General features: G+C 42.1%; 1 protein-coding gene across 1 annotated transcript in view; it reads left to right on the top strand.

Annotated features, from left to right (window-relative positions):
• Window positions 1–21,094, top strand: part of LOC308309114 (copine-4-like) — a gene marked incomplete at both ends in the record, with an annotated part of 292,243 nt that overhangs the window by 231,404 nt on the left and 39,745 nt on the right. The window contains one exon of the mRNA XM_080754587.1: window positions 5,363–5,599. Within this exon, the coding sequence (XP_080610713.1) occupies window positions 5,363–5,599 (237 nt within the window). The remainder of the gene's footprint in view (window positions 1–5,362; window positions 5,600–21,094) is intronic.

Raw genomic sequence — 21,094 nt, 5'->3', positions numbered from 1 at the left:
ATCCAGCCTGCAGATGAGCTCTGACATTCAACCCCGCCTGAGATACCCCCAACCCTGTGTCACTAGGTCCTGACTCCTAGGATATTGTGTCACGATGGGGTCACAAAAAGCCATTTCAGCTTCAGTCTGGATAGTAACGTGGTGTGCTGCTCTTTTTGTCTAAATGTGACTGGCACACCAAGTCATTCATTTTCAACGAGTGGCAAGCGGGAGAGAAGTGGCCAATCTGACAGGAGTTGAGGGACAAGTGGCCATGATATTTAATTGTGAAACTCTCGCGTCCATGCTCATCTCATGCACATGCACATCAGGGTTTAAATGTTAGTCAAGTCGCTTGTGTAAATTCGTTAAAGTTTATAACAAATCTTATAATAAGAGTATAACAAATCAGAAAATCCATGCAGGGTTTTTGACAGCTGCTGAAATTCACAAAAAAAAATACAGCCGAAAAAATCTGCTCTAAGTAGCATATGAGGGATCAAACTAGGGGTTTTTAATGATTCTGAATCCATTGCAAGCATTTGTTTTGAAAAACATTCCTTGTGAAAAGTGATGGCCTTTTTTAGCCCAAGGAATGTTTTTGTGTGCAAAGCAAATGCTTCCAATGGATTCAGAATCATGAAAAAAACCTATTCACATGCTACTTAAACCAATTATACAAGCTGTGAGCTAATATAACTGCTATTTCTGAGAACCAGTGTTCTAAACCACTGTTCTAAACCCTACGCTTTTTGAAAAACATAGGTTGCTATATCTAAAATGACTTTCCCGATTTTTAGAATCGACCTCAGATATATAATAATAATTATTATGGATTGCATTTTTATAGCGCTTTTCTAAGCAAGTTACGGACTCAAAGCGCTTTACAATGGTTAATTCCTTCTTACATACATTGAGAGGTGAAGCTGCGAACAGCGCTAACTTCCCACAGCAATGGTGGCAAGCTGACACTGACCGACACATTGTAGGCCACTTCGACATGTGAGCCAGGATTCGAACCGCAGCCAACCCACGGATCATTGGACAACCTGCTCTACCTCCTGAGCCACAGCCACCCTATTGTGCCCTAGATCTAGATTGGTGTATGGTGCATAGTGAAACACCTTCGCCGCCAACTGTTGGCTGCCATGGCGGGCGAGTCAGCAAAACACAAGCTGTGTTTGAATATTTAATCCTCCTAGAAGCACTAACATATCCAACACCTTTTCACCTTGCTTTATTCTCTCCGTATTCGTTCAGAGAGATTGTTAGTGCTTCCAGTGGGTTGAAACGTATAAACAGCTTGTCGTATATGAAACGGAAGAATGCAACTTTTTTTTTACACAATTATGGGTAACGGCTGACAGGCGACAGCAGCTGAATTTTGGGTATATTTCATACCAGGAAAGACACTTCCTGTCAAATCAACTGAAAGCAGGTGCACAGAAATACTGAAATGAAACTAAATCCTCATTATGGTATTAGCTTCAGCTGGTGTTTATCGACCTGTCAACTAGACTATATCCTGCGTGTGTTTTTGTTTGTATTTGACAGACACATTGTCGCCTGAACAAAGCCAAGTCAAGTCAAGTGTGATTATTACGTATATACAGTAGCCTACCACCCAAATCACTACAAATGTATACCATTGCTCTTTACATAATAGAGTAGGTCAGTTAAGTCACATACAGTATGAATGAACAACAATGAATGCTCAAAACGCTCAAAGAACCTTGTGAAATGCTACTTGGACACTTGTCGCTGTAGCATAATATGTAATATATTTTATTGGCCACAAGACATGACCGTCACTGCAGTCGTATTAGAATGGGGGAGAGGGGGGTGGGAAGGGTTGCGGTTAAGGGTCTTAAGCCTTCTGATATATTGCAGATGTTATTCAGCAAAGATTATGCCAATTATACCAGGATTATGGGTGATATTAAGTCAGTAGAAGTCAAAAGCACAGTGAGCTCATGGTCTCCTGTCTCCACTAAAACGTGTTTGCTGCCAACTGGTTCACTGGTCCATGGCATCACAGGCCTCTGTTCAACCACTTAAGCCTTATACAATAAATTGCGCAAAAAATGGCTAAAACGATGCTTCAAGCTGACACTGTGTTGCGTTAACTCATTTGTAGCCGATCCCGCGTATACGCGCGATATATACTGTATATGCAGTAAAGCTGGCATAGTTTGCCCATAACATGGAAGCCAACGGTCTTTCTCATCTTTAATGTCCATTTTCTCCAAAAAACACTTTTGATGCCAAGGATGGCATTGGATTCTCGCTAAAATAGCAAAAGTATAAAGGGATCCATCTTCCACTCTTGTTTACATCAGCACCAGAACTACTTCCTAGTGAATCGTAAAGGTCGTCAAGTAGGAATTGTGAGCTCGATCTACTTCCGGCCTCCAAAATAAGAGACTGGCCGCGGACGGAGCAGGCAGCCGGCAGCTTGGATTTTTAACCCTTTCATGTCTGGAGCACTAAATGGGTTACATATCAAATATAGCCGACCTACAAGGTCTCAACATGTCACATTGCAGTGCATTGTGAGCTTGTTGATCGGCCATTTTTGTATTTTCTAAATAAATAAATGATTTGAAAAGGGACATTATGCATGGGAAAGGACACCAACTTTAAAGTGGTTAACAGACATATCATCTTGGGACATGACATTGAGTATCTTGAAAAGCACTATAAATCTGATTACTATTCTTATTCTTACTTTGTGATATACAGTATATATACAGTTACTTCGACATAGACCTTTAAAGTGCCTCAAAAATGGTGAACGTTTATTTTTATTTGAGTTGCTCTTTCTGAATACAGTTTTCCACACACCACTGCACCCCAAATGATTCATTTATTGCCTGGGGATTATACTTATACGATAGGGGAATTGTTAAGGATTCAATTTAGAGCAGCCACCCTTCGGATATCAAATAAATAAAGCATTCCAGTTTTAATCCAACTTAAGAGGAAATAACTTTAAGAAATGGACAAGTTTTTTCCTCCACAAACTGTAGGCGTGATTATCTCCTTTAGCTACTCCCAGAGTGCTTCAGATTTACATATTTAACATGTAACAATTCAGAAAAGGTCCTTATGAGGGATAATGTTCCCAGATCCCCCTACAGAGGCCTCCCACCTTAAACCATTATAGAAACACCTCTGAATCATTCTTATGTATGTACAGTATGTATGTATGTATGTATGTATGTATGTATGTATGTATGTACAGTATGTATGTATGTATGTACATACAGTATGTATGTATGTATGTATGTATGTATGTATGTATGTATGTACATACAGTATGTACAGTATGTGCTGTATGTATGTATGTATGTATGTATGTATGTATGTATCTATCTGATGGCTGGTCTGGTGGCTTTCATATCATACTGACTATCTGTCAGGAATGAGTACCGGGCAGGACCCCAAAGCAGACAAGCAATGCAGGAAGGTTCAATGGGTTTATTTAACTCAGTGGGTAGAATGACAGAACTCAAACACAAACTCACACGACATAGCTAGGTCTACTGACCAACAAGGAAACCATGCACACACAGGACTTAAATAGACAGGGGGTAACACCACACAGGTGAACTCAAAGACAAATCAACACCAGGATTGGCTAGGACACAACTGGACACAGGCGGAGAACATGATGACTAATCAAAGGGAGGTGAGACAAGGCAGGTAAACAGAACTACAGGGACTGACAGGAAGACACAGAACAATACTACAAAATAAGATACAGAGCACTAAGGCAAACACAGTAACAGAAACCAAAACCAAACAGCACAGTAATCTAGACAAATACAGATGCGAATACAGAACAACAGAACAGAACATACTGATTGGTCAGAAACACCATAAGACTCCAAAACCTAAATAAGGACAATCAATGTCCAAAGTCCAGAACATATACAGAATTACATCAAAATCACAACAAGACCAACATATATGTTCAGAAACGTATCATGTCCCAAGTCCGCTGCATGGCGTGACATTAGCGACCTACGGTCGCAACTAGACCAGGGAATAAAATACATAGAAATACAAAACCAAGCAAAGTCTGTGACTGTGACACCTTGTTTCAATTTCCCCTTGTTGCAAAAAAGAAAAAACTGTCTTGTACATCGATGCCTGCCTAAATGCGGGTCATGACCGAAATGAACAAGATTACAGATACAAGCTGCAGAAATGGGATTTCCTCAGGAGGGTGGCTGACATCTCCCTTAGGGACCAGGTCACAAGCTCAGTTATCCCTTAGGGACCGGGTCACAAGCTCAGTCATCCTTGAGAGAGACTAGAGTAGAGCAACTGTTCCTTTGTGCAGAAAGGATCCAGTTGAGGCTGGTTCAGGCGTGGAGTAAGGATGCCTCCTGCATGGTCGCCTCCCCAGGGAGCTTTCCCAGGCACACCCAGCTGGGAGGTGGAGACCTCAGGGCAGACAGAGGACCAGGTGCTGGGATTATATATAAATATATATATATATATATATATATATATCCTGGGCTAATGTGGCCGTGGAAAGAAAGCAATTTTTTTTTATTTTGTGATGGAATTGCCTATTCCAGTGTGTGTGTGTGTGTGTGTGTGTGTGTGTGTGTGTGTGTGTGTGTGTGTGTGTGCGTGCGCGCGCGCGCGCGTGTGCGCACGTGTATGCATGCAGGCACACACCAGGATTAAAGGAATAGTTCACCCCCAAAATGACTTTTTTTCTATGGATTACTCACCCCATGGAGACATGAGTTCAATAATATTTCTTTTAGACAATAATTTAATTTAAATGAATTTAGCCCCATTGATCCCGGATGGAGACCCAACCGGAAATCAATGGTGCAACATTTATTATGATCACATTTTTATCTTAACAATGAGACAAAAAGTAAAAGCTATTATTGAACTCAAGTCTCCATGGTGTGAGTAATCCATAGAAAAACAGTCATTTTGGGGGTGAACTATTCCTTTAAGCTCTCCGTCAACCTTTTCGGAGTCACTGCCCTGATTCTTGTTCATGAGGTGAGTGGGCTGACTACTAGGGGTCCCTCTGAGGGTCTCCCCTCAGAAGTACAAGATGTGGGGGGGAGGGGCGGTTCCTAGTGGAATCCCGAGGTAGGGGAGAGGGGGATCGAATCTACTGCATCAAATAGCAAACCATGTGTCTCTCTGTCTCTCTCTCTGTGTCAGAGCAAGACTCTGAACCCCTAGTTGCTCCCGGTGAGGTTGGTGTCTTGCATGGTTTCCTCTGCCATCGGTGTATGAATGTGTGTGTGAATGGATGAATGTGATGCACAATCTCTGTAAAGCGCAATAATATAAATGCACCATTTACCATTAACCATTCTCTCTGTCTCTCTCTGCCTCTCAGCAATACTTCATTCTGTTGATCCTGACGGACGGCGTGATCACGGACATGGCGGACACCAGGGAGGCCATCGTGCGGGCGTCCCACCTGCCCATGTCCGTCATCATCGTGGGCGTGGGCAGCGCCGACTTCAGCGACATGCAGATGCTGGACGGAGACAACGGCATCCTGCGCTCGCTGAAGGGAGAGCCCGTCCTCAGAGACATCGTCCAGTTTGTCCCCTTCAAGGACTTCAAGAATGTACGTCCTTCTCTCTCTCTCTTACCTCTTTACGGTCGGTCTGTCAGACAGAAAGACAGACAGACAGACAGACAGACAGACAGACAGACAGACAGACAGACAGACAGACAGACAGACAGACAGACTGTCTGTCTGTCTGTCTGTCTGTCTGTCTGTCTGTCTGTCTACTCTCTCATTCCTTCTCTGACCATCTCCATTTCATGGTCCAGTTCATCCATGAAATTCAACCTTTATCTCTCTCTCTCTCTCTCTCTTTCAATTTCTGCATCTTTACTTCTCACCTTTCTCTCTCTCTCTCTCTCTCTCTCTCTCTCTCTCTCTCTCTCTCTCTCTCTCTCGTTCTGGTGCATGCTGGGAGCTATACGTTGAAGTGAGGGCGTTTCTCTGGATAACTTTAAGCTCCCATCCTCTCTGCATCACATTATGGTAAGGGTTTTTGATCAAATCATTTGCAGATTGACGCTGTGATTATAACGTCCGTCTACGGTGTCGGACTTTGAAGGTGATGCTGTCAGCTGAGACGCCACTCCTGGCCATCTGTCGAAAACTGGGTTGAATGAATATATTAGACAAGAGGAGGCCATGGGGGAACAGAGTTGGCATAGTGGTCTGGTGTAATGTATGCCTCCCACATGGATACAGCGGTTGTGAGTAATGTCTAGTATTTGAATTGGATTGCACACAGAGTCAACGTACAGGATAAGTGTTTCTGGTGTCCCACCGTTTACAATTTAGGTATTTATCAGACGCTACTGTCCAGAGCAATAGATCAGAGTTGGTGATATTAATTCTTGACAACCAACCACAGGGTGAATGGTCAAGTACGTGGCATACATATGTGCTACAAAGCAGAGTCCTGCAACCGGACGGGTACCCGGGGAATTAAGAGTGGCAGCCGACCTGGCGACTGGCGTTTATGTAAATACTGTATGTTGCGTCGCAAACGCTGAGGACGGCGTGCAGTGACGATCGAGTGCGATGACATTTGGAAGCAAGCGGCTGTAGGCCATTTACTTTACTGCATGTAATCACGGATAGAGGGCTGTATGACGGGTAAATCTTTTGACGGGTGGGGCGGATCTGGTTTTGATTTTTATATAATGGCGGGTAATGGGTCGGTCCATGGATCTGATTAATGATGGGCGGGGCGGGCACGGGTTGTCAGAATTGGACCTGTGCAGGTGCAAGACTCTGCTACAAAATAACTTTACAAGGGAATGCGTCAAACGTGGAATCTGTTTTATCGTCACATAAGGTGCTCAACCAACACATTCTCCCTCCCGTTTTGTCAAATGAGTGACGAGTGTGGACAGGATTTGACCAGGCAGCACCAGCTGCTGATGCAACGGGATGGTCCTGACATGTTGGATGATTCTAGAATGTTCTGCATATCGATATGGAACTGGAACGGCGCTGAGTCAGCAAAAGCTGACTTTCTACATGGTGCAAGTCTGCTGATTCTACAATCCTTCAAAATCCTAAGAGCTTTCTGAAATATGTATGTATGTATGTATGTACGGCAGTGGTGATGTGATACGAGATTTTACATTTGCTATCTTTGAATAGCCAAGGCTTAAGCCAACCAATGTGCTGTATAAATGGGTATAGCTGAAATCTAAAATTACGCAGATGCTTTCCTGCATTGAATGGATCAAATGTATTAAGTGCACACGGGAGCTACCGGGAGCGTTGGAGAGACTTGGACATATATACTCTTTTAAACATTATTCCAAAACTGAGAGGAGCTGGTCATTTGCACAAGGTTGTGTCAGGGGTGTAGTTGTCCCAATTTAAAATTAATCAAACACGGAACTGAAAGTTCGTATGATTGGCTGCTAGTTGTGCTGTTCTGGCACCAGAAGCAACATGTTCTCCATAGGATTCCAACATTCCATTCTATTCCCCCAAACTTTTACAATTGATTTTCTTCCCTTAATAAACATTATCATAAATACTTTATGGTTCCTGTCGCTAGTTTAAAGCCTCGTTTCAATCACCATGATATGCGTTTTGTGAAAATATGGTCCAATTTATGTTATATTTGATTTTTATAGCAGGGTATGCTGTAGGAGGGGCTTGTGATCATAGTCTTATGATGATTCTTCTTCGTGTGCTTTATTTTCGGCAAGCTCAAGACAATGTCCCATGTATCCCTGTGGTTGCATGTGGCAGCCAATAGCATTCGAGATGGTATCATTTCTACCCGTTGAATTCTACAATGATGGCGGCACCCATACAACGGCCAAAAAAGCTTCATTTGCGCAGCATAGAAACCAGTGGCTTTCCACTGTCCATATTTGTATTACAGTCTATGGGTTGTGTCAGGCTTTGCCTCTATTAAAGAGGAAAAATCTGAGATAACATAATTTGGATTACTATCTCCAATTCTAATCTATAGCTCCGCCTGGGGAGATAACAGAAAACAACTTGTGCGTTTAACTCACCGTGAAATAAGCTTTCATTTAAGTACATATCCAGCTTGACTTCAAAGAGACATTTACATGGCATATGCAACAGGCAACGTGAGCGTTTATTCCACACTCTGGAGGAAGCCGGAGAACCTGGAGAGATTCCCCCAAACAAAGACAAAGACATGGGGCTGTGCATACAAATATGGTCTGTTGTTGTGTTGGCATTGATGTTTGTTTGGTCCCAGCTGTCAGTAAACTCAAAGAGGGCAGAGGAGTGGAGGAGGTGGGGGGGGGGGGGGGGGGGGGGGGGGTCTCGGTGGGATTTGTGGAGGGGTTGAACAAGGTGAATCCTCATAGTCTGGGGCGTTAGAGATATTTCGCGCTATATTAGTCTAAAAGTGCCAAATTTTGCACAGATGTAGCCCAGGACATGCTCTAATGATTTAGCTAGGGCGCCCGAGTCGGCGACCTTCAGTGTCGCCACAGCGGCCAAATCAAGTTGGGCTCCCATAGATTTTCAATACAGGAGGAAAATACCCAGGAAAACACTTTTTTTCTGGGTATTTAAGTAGGATGTGAGGGGTCTAACAAGGGGTTTGTCATGATGCTGAATCCATTGCAAGCATTTGTTTTGCACAAAAAACATTCCTTGGGCTATAAATGGCCTCAGAAAACGATGCATGTATGGGTGAGCATTCATGTTAGTCGGAGGGCTTAGGTTTTTTTTTCTCGTGCTAATCAGTCTAAAAGCGCAGAATTTTGCACAGATGTAGCCCAGCTAGGGCATGCTCTAATGATTTAGCTAGGGCGCCCGAGTCGGCGAACTTCGGGGTCGCCACAGCTCCAGAAAACACCCACAAAACTCTGAATAAAGATGACTCATCACTTTTCATCACTAAACCATCGTTTTCTGGGGCCATTTGTAGCCCAAGGAATGTTTTTTGTGCAAAACAAATGCTTGCAATGGATTCAGCATCATGAAAAACCCCTAGTTAGACCCCTCACATCCTACTTAAATACCCAGAAAAAAAGTGTTTTTCTGGGTATTTTCCTCTTGTATTGAAAGTCGATGGGAGCCCAACTTGATTTGGCTGCTGTGGCGACCCCGAAGGTCGCCGACTCAGGCGCCCTAGCTAAATCGTTAGAGCATGCCCTGGGCTACATCTGTGCAAGATTTTGCGCTTTTAGACTAATTAGCACGAAATTACCATGTCATCTCCCTAACGCCCCCGACTATCACAGGAGAAAGTTGGTGAGCACGGCGGAAACTCCTCTTCCTCTTGGCGCTGATAACGCCAGTGGTGGAAAGTAACAAAGTACATTTACTCAAGTACATTTACTCAAGTACTGTACTTAGGTACAATATTTTGTTGTCCGTCCGTTTGTTTGTGCTCTGACATCATGCTCTGATCAGTCTGATGTCACTGTGATGTCAGGGGAACCGCTCTACCAGAATGGGTTTGCCACTCTGACATCAAGCTCTGGCTTCACTGTGATAATCACACTAACAGAATCGCATTTATGCCCATATATGGAGTTCCCTGATGTCATCAATATTAATGATGCCCTGTTAGAGAGATCCCTGTGATGCCAGGGGGAACAAATCCCTTTTATGCCCATATATGGAAATATGGAGATCCCTGTGATGCCAGGGGAACAAATCCCTTGTATGGCCATATATGGAGATCCCTGATGTCCACATCCCTGATGTCCACATCACTGTGGCGCGGGGCGAGGTCGCTTGTCGCCCTGAGGCGTCTTACATATATTTGAAAACTTGTGAAATGGGACTTTCTGCAGATAGATAATGAGTATTTTTACTTTTGGTACTGCAATTATATTTTGATGATGCCAATACTTGTGTACTTTTACAACTAGACTTTTACTTGTAACATGCAGAGTGTTTTTTCATTGAGATATTGATACTTTTACTTTCAGTACTTTTTCCTCCACAGTTTAAAGCTCTCTTCAGGCGAGTGTGGAGGCGGCTCTCGTTCACCCTCTAGGCCGTGTTGTGTTATGCAGGGACGTGCTGGGCCCCTGATTCAGCCCGGGAAAAAGAGTTGTAGAGGCCCTCATTGCGCACTATAGAGAGAGATCTCTCTATAGCGCTGCTGCTACTCAAAGATTTGCCATTTCAGATCATGACAAGTGACAAGCCAGTGGGCCAATTACAGGAGTTATATTTTGTCGTTGTCGGGTGGAAACCTTGTATGTCCAAAACCGTTTGTTTTGTATTTATCATTTAAAAAATGATTTAAACTAGTGAAAACAGCCGATCTACAAGCACACAACGCCTCGCGGTGCGAGGCGTTGTGTGCTTGTAGATCTGCTGTTTTCACTACTTTTGTGTAACGGCCAGGGCTTTGCTTTGCGAAAAAAATGTACAAATTTGAAACTTGGAGATACAAGGTTTCTGCCCGACAGTGACGATTTATTTTGTTGGCCGCCCAGCCCCCAAAATGGAAACAAAGGCCGACATTTTATTTGTATTTTTTTCCTAATGGCCGGCCTGGACCGGACGGGAATGAACCGGCCGTTCGGGAGTTGTCCCGCTTTTCCCAATGGCCAGCACGTCCCTGGTGTTATGTGTCCTTGTTTCGAGCCCTCTTGCCTCTTGTCCTTTGCAGAGGGAACAGATGGGTGACGTAGAATAGGCCACAGATAATGAATTTCACTCCTGACTTATTAAGAAGAAGTTGTTCGCGGTCCCAGAAAAATCGATAAAATGCGCTGGATTGTCGGCACAATGTTGAGAGCAATTTGTTCAGTACCAGCGTTATGTGTTAAATCTCTGGGCTCCTTTCCTGACCGGCAGTAGAGAGGGCCCCTGATGAAACACCTCGATATTCAAAGAGCCGACTGCATGCGCTCAAACGGATCAATAAAGTCTTGTCTCTGGATTTGAGACTGTTGTTTCTCGTTATCACTGGCCCCTTGCTTTCTGATGGTTTTCACTGTTGTATGTGCGGCCACGATATGCAGGATCCTTTCATTCATGAGACCATTGTTCTCAAGAAAGCAGAGTATTCACTGTAGTGTGCACAGGGGCGTCACAAGGGGGAGAAAGTGGGAGGGCCCACGGTGAAGGGGCCTTAATTATTTTATACTTTAGCTATTGAAAAATAGCAAATATACAAGCTCACAGCACAGCACTGAGTGCCGCAGTGTGAGCTTGTATATCTGCTGCTATTTTTTGTTGTGAAAATGTGTGCAAATCTTTGAATAATATGTATTTTTTAAGCAAACACTTGTAACTCAAATTTTGCTTCTACAAGCTTGCAGCGCGCTGTGAGCTTATCTGCTATTTTTCAATAGTTAAAGTGCATAATAATGCGTTCACAGTCTAAATGGCCCTCCCCCTATGAAGAACATCCATGGGGGCCCCGCAGTGAATCCTTGTACCCAGGGCCCAGAATTTGGTGCGACACCCCTGACTGTGCATACTTCTTAGACAGCAAAGAGAGAGAGAGATAAGCATGGGTCTCTCTCTCTCTCTCTCTCTCTCTCTCTCTCTCTCTCTCTCTCTCTCACTATGTATATTTATATCTCTACGTCAGACCATCAATTCCCAGACTGCCTCTCTCATACCCACTCAGCCAAGACCGACTGTTTTTAGATCAGGTGAGCTGAAGTAGCACAAACATACAGTATATATACTGTATAAAGGGGGAAGAAAAAAATAGAATACTTTGGCAAAAACAAAGCAAAAAGGAAAGCACAAAAGAAACAACTTGGACTACTCATGCATTGAAGGAAGCATGAGGTCAGTTCGTTGTCTCCCTAGGCGCGGCAGAGGGAGAGCAGATTACATAAGCAATTGGCACTGGGTGAAAATGGGTTGCAAAATCGTGGGATAAAAGTTATATAAAAAAAAATCAAACCTCGGTTCGAAGTGGAGCGGTGAATTTGAGCAGCTGTACCCTATGTGAGTGAGTGAGTGAGTGTAAACTGTGCCTGTGAGTGAGTGGTGAGTGTGCCTGGCCTGCACAAAACAGCGCCCCTCCTTTAACTAGTGTGTTGTGTGTGGCCACTCAAGGTATTGCCAGGCTACGGACATGGCCAGCCAGCCAGCCACCCACCCAGCCAGCCAGCCACATACCCACGGACATACCTGTCTATTGTATCACATAAAGTATCACTTTATGTCGCTATGTCTGCGTGCAGTGTGCGCACGCCGTATGTGCCCACGGTTAGAGCTGTCACCATTACAAACTTTAATTGACGATTAATTGTCACACAAATAATTGTGATTAACGATTTAATTGTGTTGTTGACAATTACATTTCTGTTTGCCTTCTACGCTTTGAATTTGCACATGGCGGATATGACGCATAACATATTAAATATACCAGTAAGACTCCCTAATCGGGAGATAAGCGACCGTCAGGTCGCATACCCAAACTTTTGAAGGCAATCATAGGCAATCAGGAGGGAATATGGGAAATGGGACAGATCCATGTTGATGACATGACTGTAGAGATACTGTGTACCGCTTTGCGTGATTTTAGGCCAAAATCTGTAGGAAAAGAATCGGCCTGATGGTGGCGACAGACATTGTAATTGTGACAGGACTGCCCATAGTCTCACTATGTGTGTCTGCCTCTGTCTGTGTGTGGTGTGCGGTCTGTCTGTCTGTCTGTGTGATAAATTGTAAAACAGTGGTGTCATTATGCACAGTGCGTCTCGCTAGTAATTGATCCCACACAGGATGGGCGATTTGCACCCGTTCATACTTGCGGGCATGCCTGGAATGGCGGGTCTGATATTATGAATATGAAATATCCCACTAGACAAAGAGTCTAGAATAGAAATACCCGGAGTTACTGTGAGTTGAATGTAATCATATTTCCTTTGTTGCCACGGAGAATAAGTTAAGAGAAAAGACAAGCAGAGAGAGATGTTCTGGGATCCACAGGTTGGTTGGTTTATTGCATAGAATATGAAGCCATGGTTACAGAGAGCCAGGCAGCCCTTCGGCTCCCGGCTGGAGAAGACCCCCAAGACATTATTTTGCTCAGGTTTTATACACTTTCAGAGTTAGCTGAGACAGATTCTGTAATTCCATTGGCTCAGAGACCCAGACATGTTGATTCTCTTTTGAGATTAGATTTAGCATATTGTACCCAAATGGCCTTCTGTCTAAACAACAGGTTACCAACACCTCCGTGGGCCACTGGCCCCCAGCTCCTAGATTTAACAAAGGGAATATTAATGATGGTCACACCCTGATGCCTGAATAGTTGAGACAGGCAGGCGGCTGCCACATCACCTCCACTTTTGACTGTAAACCCCCCTTTGTTGAGCTGTAGAATTTATACAGTATAGTATACAATATCTAATTCATGGTAATATTTGGTGAATATGAGTTTCACATACAAAAAGAAAATATATCGTCACTGTCGGGCAGAAACCTTGTATCTCCAAGTTTCACATTTGTACGTTTTTTCACCAAGTAAAGCCCTGCTTCATCATAGGCTGTCGCACACAAGTAGTGAAAACAGCCGATCTGCAAGCACACAACGCCTCACGGTGCGAGGCGTTGTGTGCTTGTAGATCTGCTGTTTTCACTAGTTTAGTTCATTTTTAAAATGATAAATACAAAACGAACGGTCTTGGTTTCCACCCGACAACGACGATATTTTTTCTATCCATTATAAAATGCAGTTTCTGAATTCTTTGTCTGACTCTTTGCAAGGAATCATTTTAAGTTCACACTTGGCCTTGTGTGTGTGAAGAGCCTGCAGACAGGTTATTATTCTGTGTGTTCTCTGGAACAATGTGAATGTGATTTCTGGCTCAGATCTAAAAACAGCTGGGTTCTTTAGTCAGACAGTTGAGGCCTTCCGAATTATTCATATCCCAAAGGTTGGCCCCTCCATGCTCTACCAATGCAGGCTTTTAGTGACAGCCTCTCCCCTGCAGGAGACCCCAAATAACACTGCTCTGATGGGCAACCATTTCCAACAATCTTACAGGTATTATTCAATGGATGTATCAGTTAATTTGATTTTTGAGCGGTGGTCACACCGTCTCCTATACGTGGCCGTGCTTGTGGGTATGCGTGTCTGTATGTAGCCTGAGTCTGTATGTAGCCTGCAATACCTTTACTGACCACACATGTTAAGGAAGGGGCGCTGTTGTTCAGGCCAGGCACACTCACACTCTCACTCTCAGCAAGAGCCGTTGGCCACCGCGTCCACGTCCATGGACGCGGCCGTGGACGCGTCCATGGACGCGGACGCGGAAAAAACGTCCGTGGACGCGAGGCCGCGTCCACGGACGCAAACGGCCGGCCGTCCCGGCCGTGGACGCGGCCGTGGACGAGGCCGTGGACGCAGACGGCCGGGGACGCGGCCGTGGACGAGGCCGCGGACGTGGACGCAAACGGCCGGCCGTGGACGAGTCCATGGACGAGGCCGCGAAAAAAAGGCAGCGGAAAAAAAAAAAAAAAAGTGTCTATTGTATGTATTTTTTGATGGAGAATTCAAATATGACCTTCTTTTTTGCATAGGACAACTCTAACCTGTATCAATTGGTATTTTATAATTGCCAATTGTACCCTATCCATCTGAAAAACAAATTGGATGTCTATTGTATGTATTTTTTGATGGAGAATTCAAATATTACCTTCTTTTTGGGATAGGACAACTCTAACCTGCATCAATTGGTATTTTATAATTGCCAATTGTACCCTATCCATCTCAAAAACAAATTGGATGTCTATTGTATGTATTTTTTGATGGGGAATTCAAATGTTACCTTCTTTTTTAGATAGGACAACTCTAACCTGCATCAATTGGTGCACCAACCTACTATCTATCTATCTATCTATCTATCCATCTATCCATCTATCCATCTATCTATCCATCTATTTATTTATACTTCACCTTTAGTCCAGAAGAGAGTTCAGCATCAGGAACTTGCACACATGTAACTGTGTCATGACTGTGTCATGGAGCTAAAACAGGGCTATGTTAAATACTCAAAATGACTCTGATGGACCAATCAGGGTGGTGGTGGGGGGAGGGATCAACAATAGACAGAAACTGGATAATGCTTTGTTAACTGTCCCACCTAAGTCCCTGCTAGTCTGAACAAACATCACCTTCCCTCTCATAACACTACTACTACTACATTTATATAAAGCTGCTCTTGCATTTGAATTCAAGTCTGACACAAGTTAAGGTTAACTTAGGTAGTATTTCATTTTGCTGGCTTTTAGGGTCTGTGTGTGAGTGTGTAGGCTCACAAATTATTATAATTGTCATTAAGTGACTCTATCTATCTATCTATCTATCTATCTATCTATCTATCTATCTATCTATCTATCCATCTATTTATTTATACTTACTGTTTACATTTTCTATAAATATTTATTTCTATATAAAACTCAGTTGTGTGGAGTTATTGTGTGCCTTTTCTTGTAGCTAAAGAGTCCATTTGTTCACTAGACATTAAGTCAAGGTTACTATTTTGAGTTGAAGCTAAGTGTTTTATTGCTTTGTGGTTTAACATGATTTAAAAGGCAAATTCATTGTTATGGTTACTTTAGAAGACTGCTTTTGCATTCATGAGTTAAAAAGAGAGCCAAGCTAATTCAAAGAGTTAAGTTAAAGGAACACAAAACATGACCTAACTCGCTGCCATTGGACAGACAGTTACAACATAGGCCTACTCTTATCTTTCACAGAACAGACAATTATCATTTGTTTTATCTATTTGAGACTATGTAGCTGCTCTATGGGAAATAGAGCATTATATCAGCCTATTCAATTGATAATGACCAATGGGTGCCAGTTTCTAAGTAGTTAACCATATTAACATAACAATATATGTGGCCTAGACATGGATATTGCCCAATCAACTCGTAATCTACAGAAATGTCCACCACATCACACAGTATAAAACTTAGCTCAGTGGATTCACCTATGTTAAATCATGTCAGGTTAGTTTGGTTCAAGGTTCAAGTATAATAATTTATGAGACAAAAATGTAAACAGCACAAATGTACAATCACATCTCGGCTAGAATGATAACATAAAGTCCTGACTACTCCTTGTTATTGTGGTCCTAAATACTACAATGATTAGTTTGGATGCATTGCTTCTATCATGTCCAATTAAAAATAAATACATTACATACATACAGAAATCTGCCTTCTCCTGTATTGTATTAGTGACATTCATTATAAATAGTAAAATAACAGGACAGAGCAAAAAAGGCCTCTGTTGTGTCTATCTGATCACATGCAATCAGACACTCACACTGCACAGCAATATATAAACTTTATTACAGGCTCAAGGCCCACAGGGTAAGAAGACAATACATTACAAAGATAATAATTAAAAAAAACAACAACAGAGAGTACATTCACAAAGCCCCACCGGAGCTAAAGAGGCACTCATGCCAGTGTCCTCTAACGGTAGACGTGTACCTGACAGAGCTTTCCCCACATTGGTTACAGATATAAGGTTTCTCTCCGGTGTGAATTTGTTGGTGTATTTTGATATGTTCCAGTCTAGGAAAGCTCTTTCCACACTGGTCACAGCAATAAGGTTTCTTTCCAGTGTGATTTTTCTGGTGTGCTTTGAGATGATGCATATCACTGAACCTTTTCTCACACTGGACACAGCAGTATATGGCTTCTCACCAGTGTGGATTTTCAGGTGTCTTTTCAGAGCCGTCTTCAGAGTGAACCTTTTCCCACATTGGTGACAGCAGTAAGGTCTCTCTCAAGTGTGAATCTTCTTGTGTTGTACGAGGCTAGATTTTACAGTGAAACGTTTGCCACAGTGTTCACAGCAGTAAGGCTTTTCTTCGGTGTGAAATCTCTGGTGTACTTTCAGAGCAGCCATTAAACTGAACTTTTCCCCACATTGGACACAGCTGTATGGTTTCTCTCCTGTGTGAATTCGTTCATGTATTTTGAGATAAGACAATCGAGTAAAGCTTTTCCCACACTGGTCACAGCAATAGGGCTTCTCTCTAGTGTGAATTCTCTGGTGTTCTTTTAAAATCCCCTTTTGAACAAATCTTTTCCCACACTGGTCACAACAATAAGGTTTCTCTCCAGTATGTGAACGCTTATGATCTTTTAATTGTCCAGACCGAGCAAAATACTTCCCACATTGTTCACAGCTGAATGGCTTCACTCCGGTATGAATTCTCTGGTCTACTTTGAGATAATAAATTGAGCTGAAGGCTTTTTCCACATTGGTCACAACAGCACTGTCTTGGTTTAACTGAGGACAGCACAGGACAGGGAGAGAAAACACACACCTGATAAGAGCCAGATTCACACATTGATCAGCATTTAAGTAACATCATCATTATTATTGTTGAGTCTGAAAAGAACAATACAATGTGATAGATCTTTACACATCTGACCCATAACATTATTAGCAATTCACATGGTTACTATAATAGGTGAGTCTTCTAGCTTTTTAAAAATGTAATATTTCGTTAATTCTTTCTCTTACTAAGTGTAACATCCCACTTCTTAATTGTATATTATTTGGAAAGGGTTAGCAAAATGTTTGCCATAAATTCAATGCTGAGTTGCATTTGTTTTCCTACATTTTCCCCTTCAATGTATTATTACAATGTATTTACTATTTCTTACTTAGGTCTACTTAACTTTGTATTTTTACATTATTATATTGATCAACATTAACACATAGTGTGTGTTAGGTTAGGTTAGTTGCAGAGTGTCCACAACTGTCCAGAATACACTGTACATAATAGACTCCAGACTTCAAGTGAAGATGAAATCTCTAGACGGCACCAGCGGCAATTCTGATGAACGGGTGGAACCCAAAGACCATCAAGATCTCTGTAAGTCACAGACTGAGTAAGTCTCCAGATAAACTCACACACATCAAAGTGTTTAAACATTACTTTTATCATTCATGACATAATATCATGTTACTGTTACCTACATGCCTTTATATGGGGAGAACCAAGCAACTTTGACCCAGTTATGATTTTGCTTTTAATAGAAAGGAATCCCTTACATTGTTGTATGTTGAATTACTTTCTGATCTGTTTGTGTTCATTATAACAGCCACAGGAAAGATACATTGTTTCAGATTGTTCCAGAGACTGATGACAGACCCTGGATGTAGCTCTGTCAGGTACACGTCTACCATTAGTGGACACTGGCATGAGTGGCATGAGTGCCTCTTTAGCTCCGGTGGGGCTTTGTGAATGTACTCTCTGTTGTTGTTTTTTTAAATTATTATCTTTGTAATGTATTGTCTTCTTACCCTGTGGGCCTTGAGCCTGTAATAAAGTTTATATATTGCTGTGCAGTGTGAGTGTCTGATTGCATGTGATCAGATAAAGACACAACAGAGGCCTTTTTTGCTCTGTCCTGTTATTTTACTATTTATAATGAATGTCACTAATACAATACAGGAGAAGGCAGATTTCTGTATGTATGTAATGTATTTATTTTTAATTGGACATGATAGAAGCAATGCATCCAAACTAATCATTGTAGTATTTAGGACCACAATAACAAGGAGTAGTCAGGACTTTATGTTATCATTCTAGCCGAGATGTGATTGTACATTTGTGCTGTTTACATTTTTGTCTCATAAATTATTATACTTGAACCTTGAACCAAACTAACCTGACATGATTTAACATAGGTGAATCCACTGAGCCTACTAAGTTTTATACTGTGTGATGTGGTGGACATTTCTGTAGATTACGAGTTGATTGGGCAATATCCATGTCTAGGCCACATATATTGTTATGTTAATATGGTTAACTACTTAGAAACTGGCACCCATTGGTCATTATCAATTGAATAGGCTGATATAATGCTCTATTTCCCATAGAGCAGCTACATAGTCTCAAATAGATAAAACAAATGATAATTGTCTGTTCTGTGAAAGATAAGAGTAGGCCTATGTTGTAACTGTCTGTCCAATGGCAGCGAGTTAGGTCATGTTTTGTGTTCCTTTAACTTAACTCTTTAAATTAGCTTGGCTCTCTTTTTAACTCATGAATGCAAAAGCAGTCTTCTAAAGTAACCATAACAATGAATTTGCCTTTTAAATCATGTTAAACCACAAAGCAATAAAACACTTAGCTTCAACTCAAAATAGTAACCTTGACTTAATGTCTAGTGAACAAATGGACTCTTTAGCTACAAGAAAAGGCACACAATAACTCCACACAACTGAGTTTTATATAGAAATAAATATTTATAGAAAATGTAAACAGTAAGTATAAATAAATAGATGGATAGATGGATAGATGGATAGATAGATAGATAGATAGATAGATAGATAGTCACTTAATGACAATTATAATAATTTGTGAGCCTACACACTCACACACAGACCCTAAAAGCCAGCAAAATGAAATACTACCTAAGTTAACCTTAACTTGTGTCAGACTTGAATTCAAATGCAAGAGCAGCTTTATATAAATGTAGTAGTAGTAGTGTTATGAGAGGGAAGGTGATGTTTGTTCAGACTAGCAGGGACTTAGGTGGGACAGTTAACAAAGCATTATCCAGTTTCTGTCTATTGTTGATCCCTCCCCCCACCACCACCCTGATTGGTCCATCAGAGTCATTTTGAGTATTTAACATAGCCCTGTTTTAGCTCCATGACACAGTCATGACACAGTTCCATGTGTGCAAGTTCCTGATGCTGAACTCTCTTCTGGACTAAAGGTGAAGTATAAATAAATAGATGGATAGATAGATGGATAGATGGATAGATAGATAGATAGATAGATAGATAGATAGATATATAGATAGATAGATAGATAGATAGTAGGTTGATGCACCAATTGATGCAGGTTAGAGTTGTCCTATCTAGAAAAGAAGGTAACGTTTGAATTCCCCATCAAAAAATACATACAATAGACATCCAATTTGTTTTTGAGATGGATAGGGTACAATTGGCAATTATAAAATACCAATTGATGCAGGTTAGAGTTGTCCTATTCCAAAAAGAAGGTAATATTTGAATTCTCCATCAAAAAATACATACAATAGACATCCAATTTGTTTTTGAGATGGATAGGGTACAATTGGCAATTATAAAATACCAATTGATGCAGGTTAGAGTTGTCCTATTCCAAAAAGAAGGTAATATTTGAATTCTCCATCAAAAAATACATACAATAGACATCCAATTTGTTTTTCAGATGGATAGGGTACAATTGGCAATTATAAAATACCAATTGATGCAGGTTAGAGTTGTCCTATGCAAAAAAGAAGGTCATATTTGAATTCTCCATCAAAAAATACATACAATAGACACCTTTTTTTTCTTTTTTCACTGCCTTTTTTCGCGGCCTCGTCCATGGACTCGTCCACGGCCGGCCGTTTGCGTCCACGTCCGCGGCCTCGTCCACGGCCGCGTCCCCGGCCGTCTGCGTCCACGGCAGCGTCCACGGCCGCGTCCACGGCCGGGACGGCCGGCCGTTTGCGTCCGTGGACGCGGCCTCGCGTCCACGGAAGTTTTTTTCGCGTCCGCGTCCATGGACGCGTCCACGGCCGCGTCCATGGACGTGGACGCGGCGGCCAGCGGCTGTCTCTCCGAGACACACACGCACGCGCACGCACGCACACACACGCACACACACGTGCAGCCTCCACCGCTCAGTTCACACAAGTGTGATTTCTTCTTAAACAACAGAGAATAACAACAATCAAGAAAGCAAAGACAGAAAATGGTAAATGGTGCATTTATATAGCGCTTATATCCAAGGCACTTTACATAGTTCAGAGTCTTTCTCAAGGAGTCTTCCACACTAACTCTGGAGGAGCACACACACACACACACACACACACACACACACACACACACACACACACACACACACACACACACACACACACACACACACACTGTATTCAACGTTGAAATCAACAGACAGTATACTGTACATCCACACATATCATACCGCCTCCATATCTTATTGTCTCCACAGTGCAGTGTTGCAAGCAGAACGATATTCTCTACAGAATGTACAGTAGGAGTTGTTGTTCATACATGTGATTTACTACAGCCTACTTTCATATATATCCTTCTCTCATTCCTCCCTACTCCCCTTT

Source organism: Nannobrachium achirus, assembly GCF_963921795.1.
Source record: "Nannobrachium achirus genome assembly, chromosome: 2".
NCBI classification, from domain to species: domain Eukaryota; kingdom Metazoa; phylum Chordata; class Actinopteri; order Myctophiformes; family Myctophidae; genus Nannobrachium; species Nannobrachium achirus.
The sequence above is the reverse complement of the archived record's forward strand: the minus strand, read 5'-3'. Positions and strand labels throughout refer to the sequence as shown.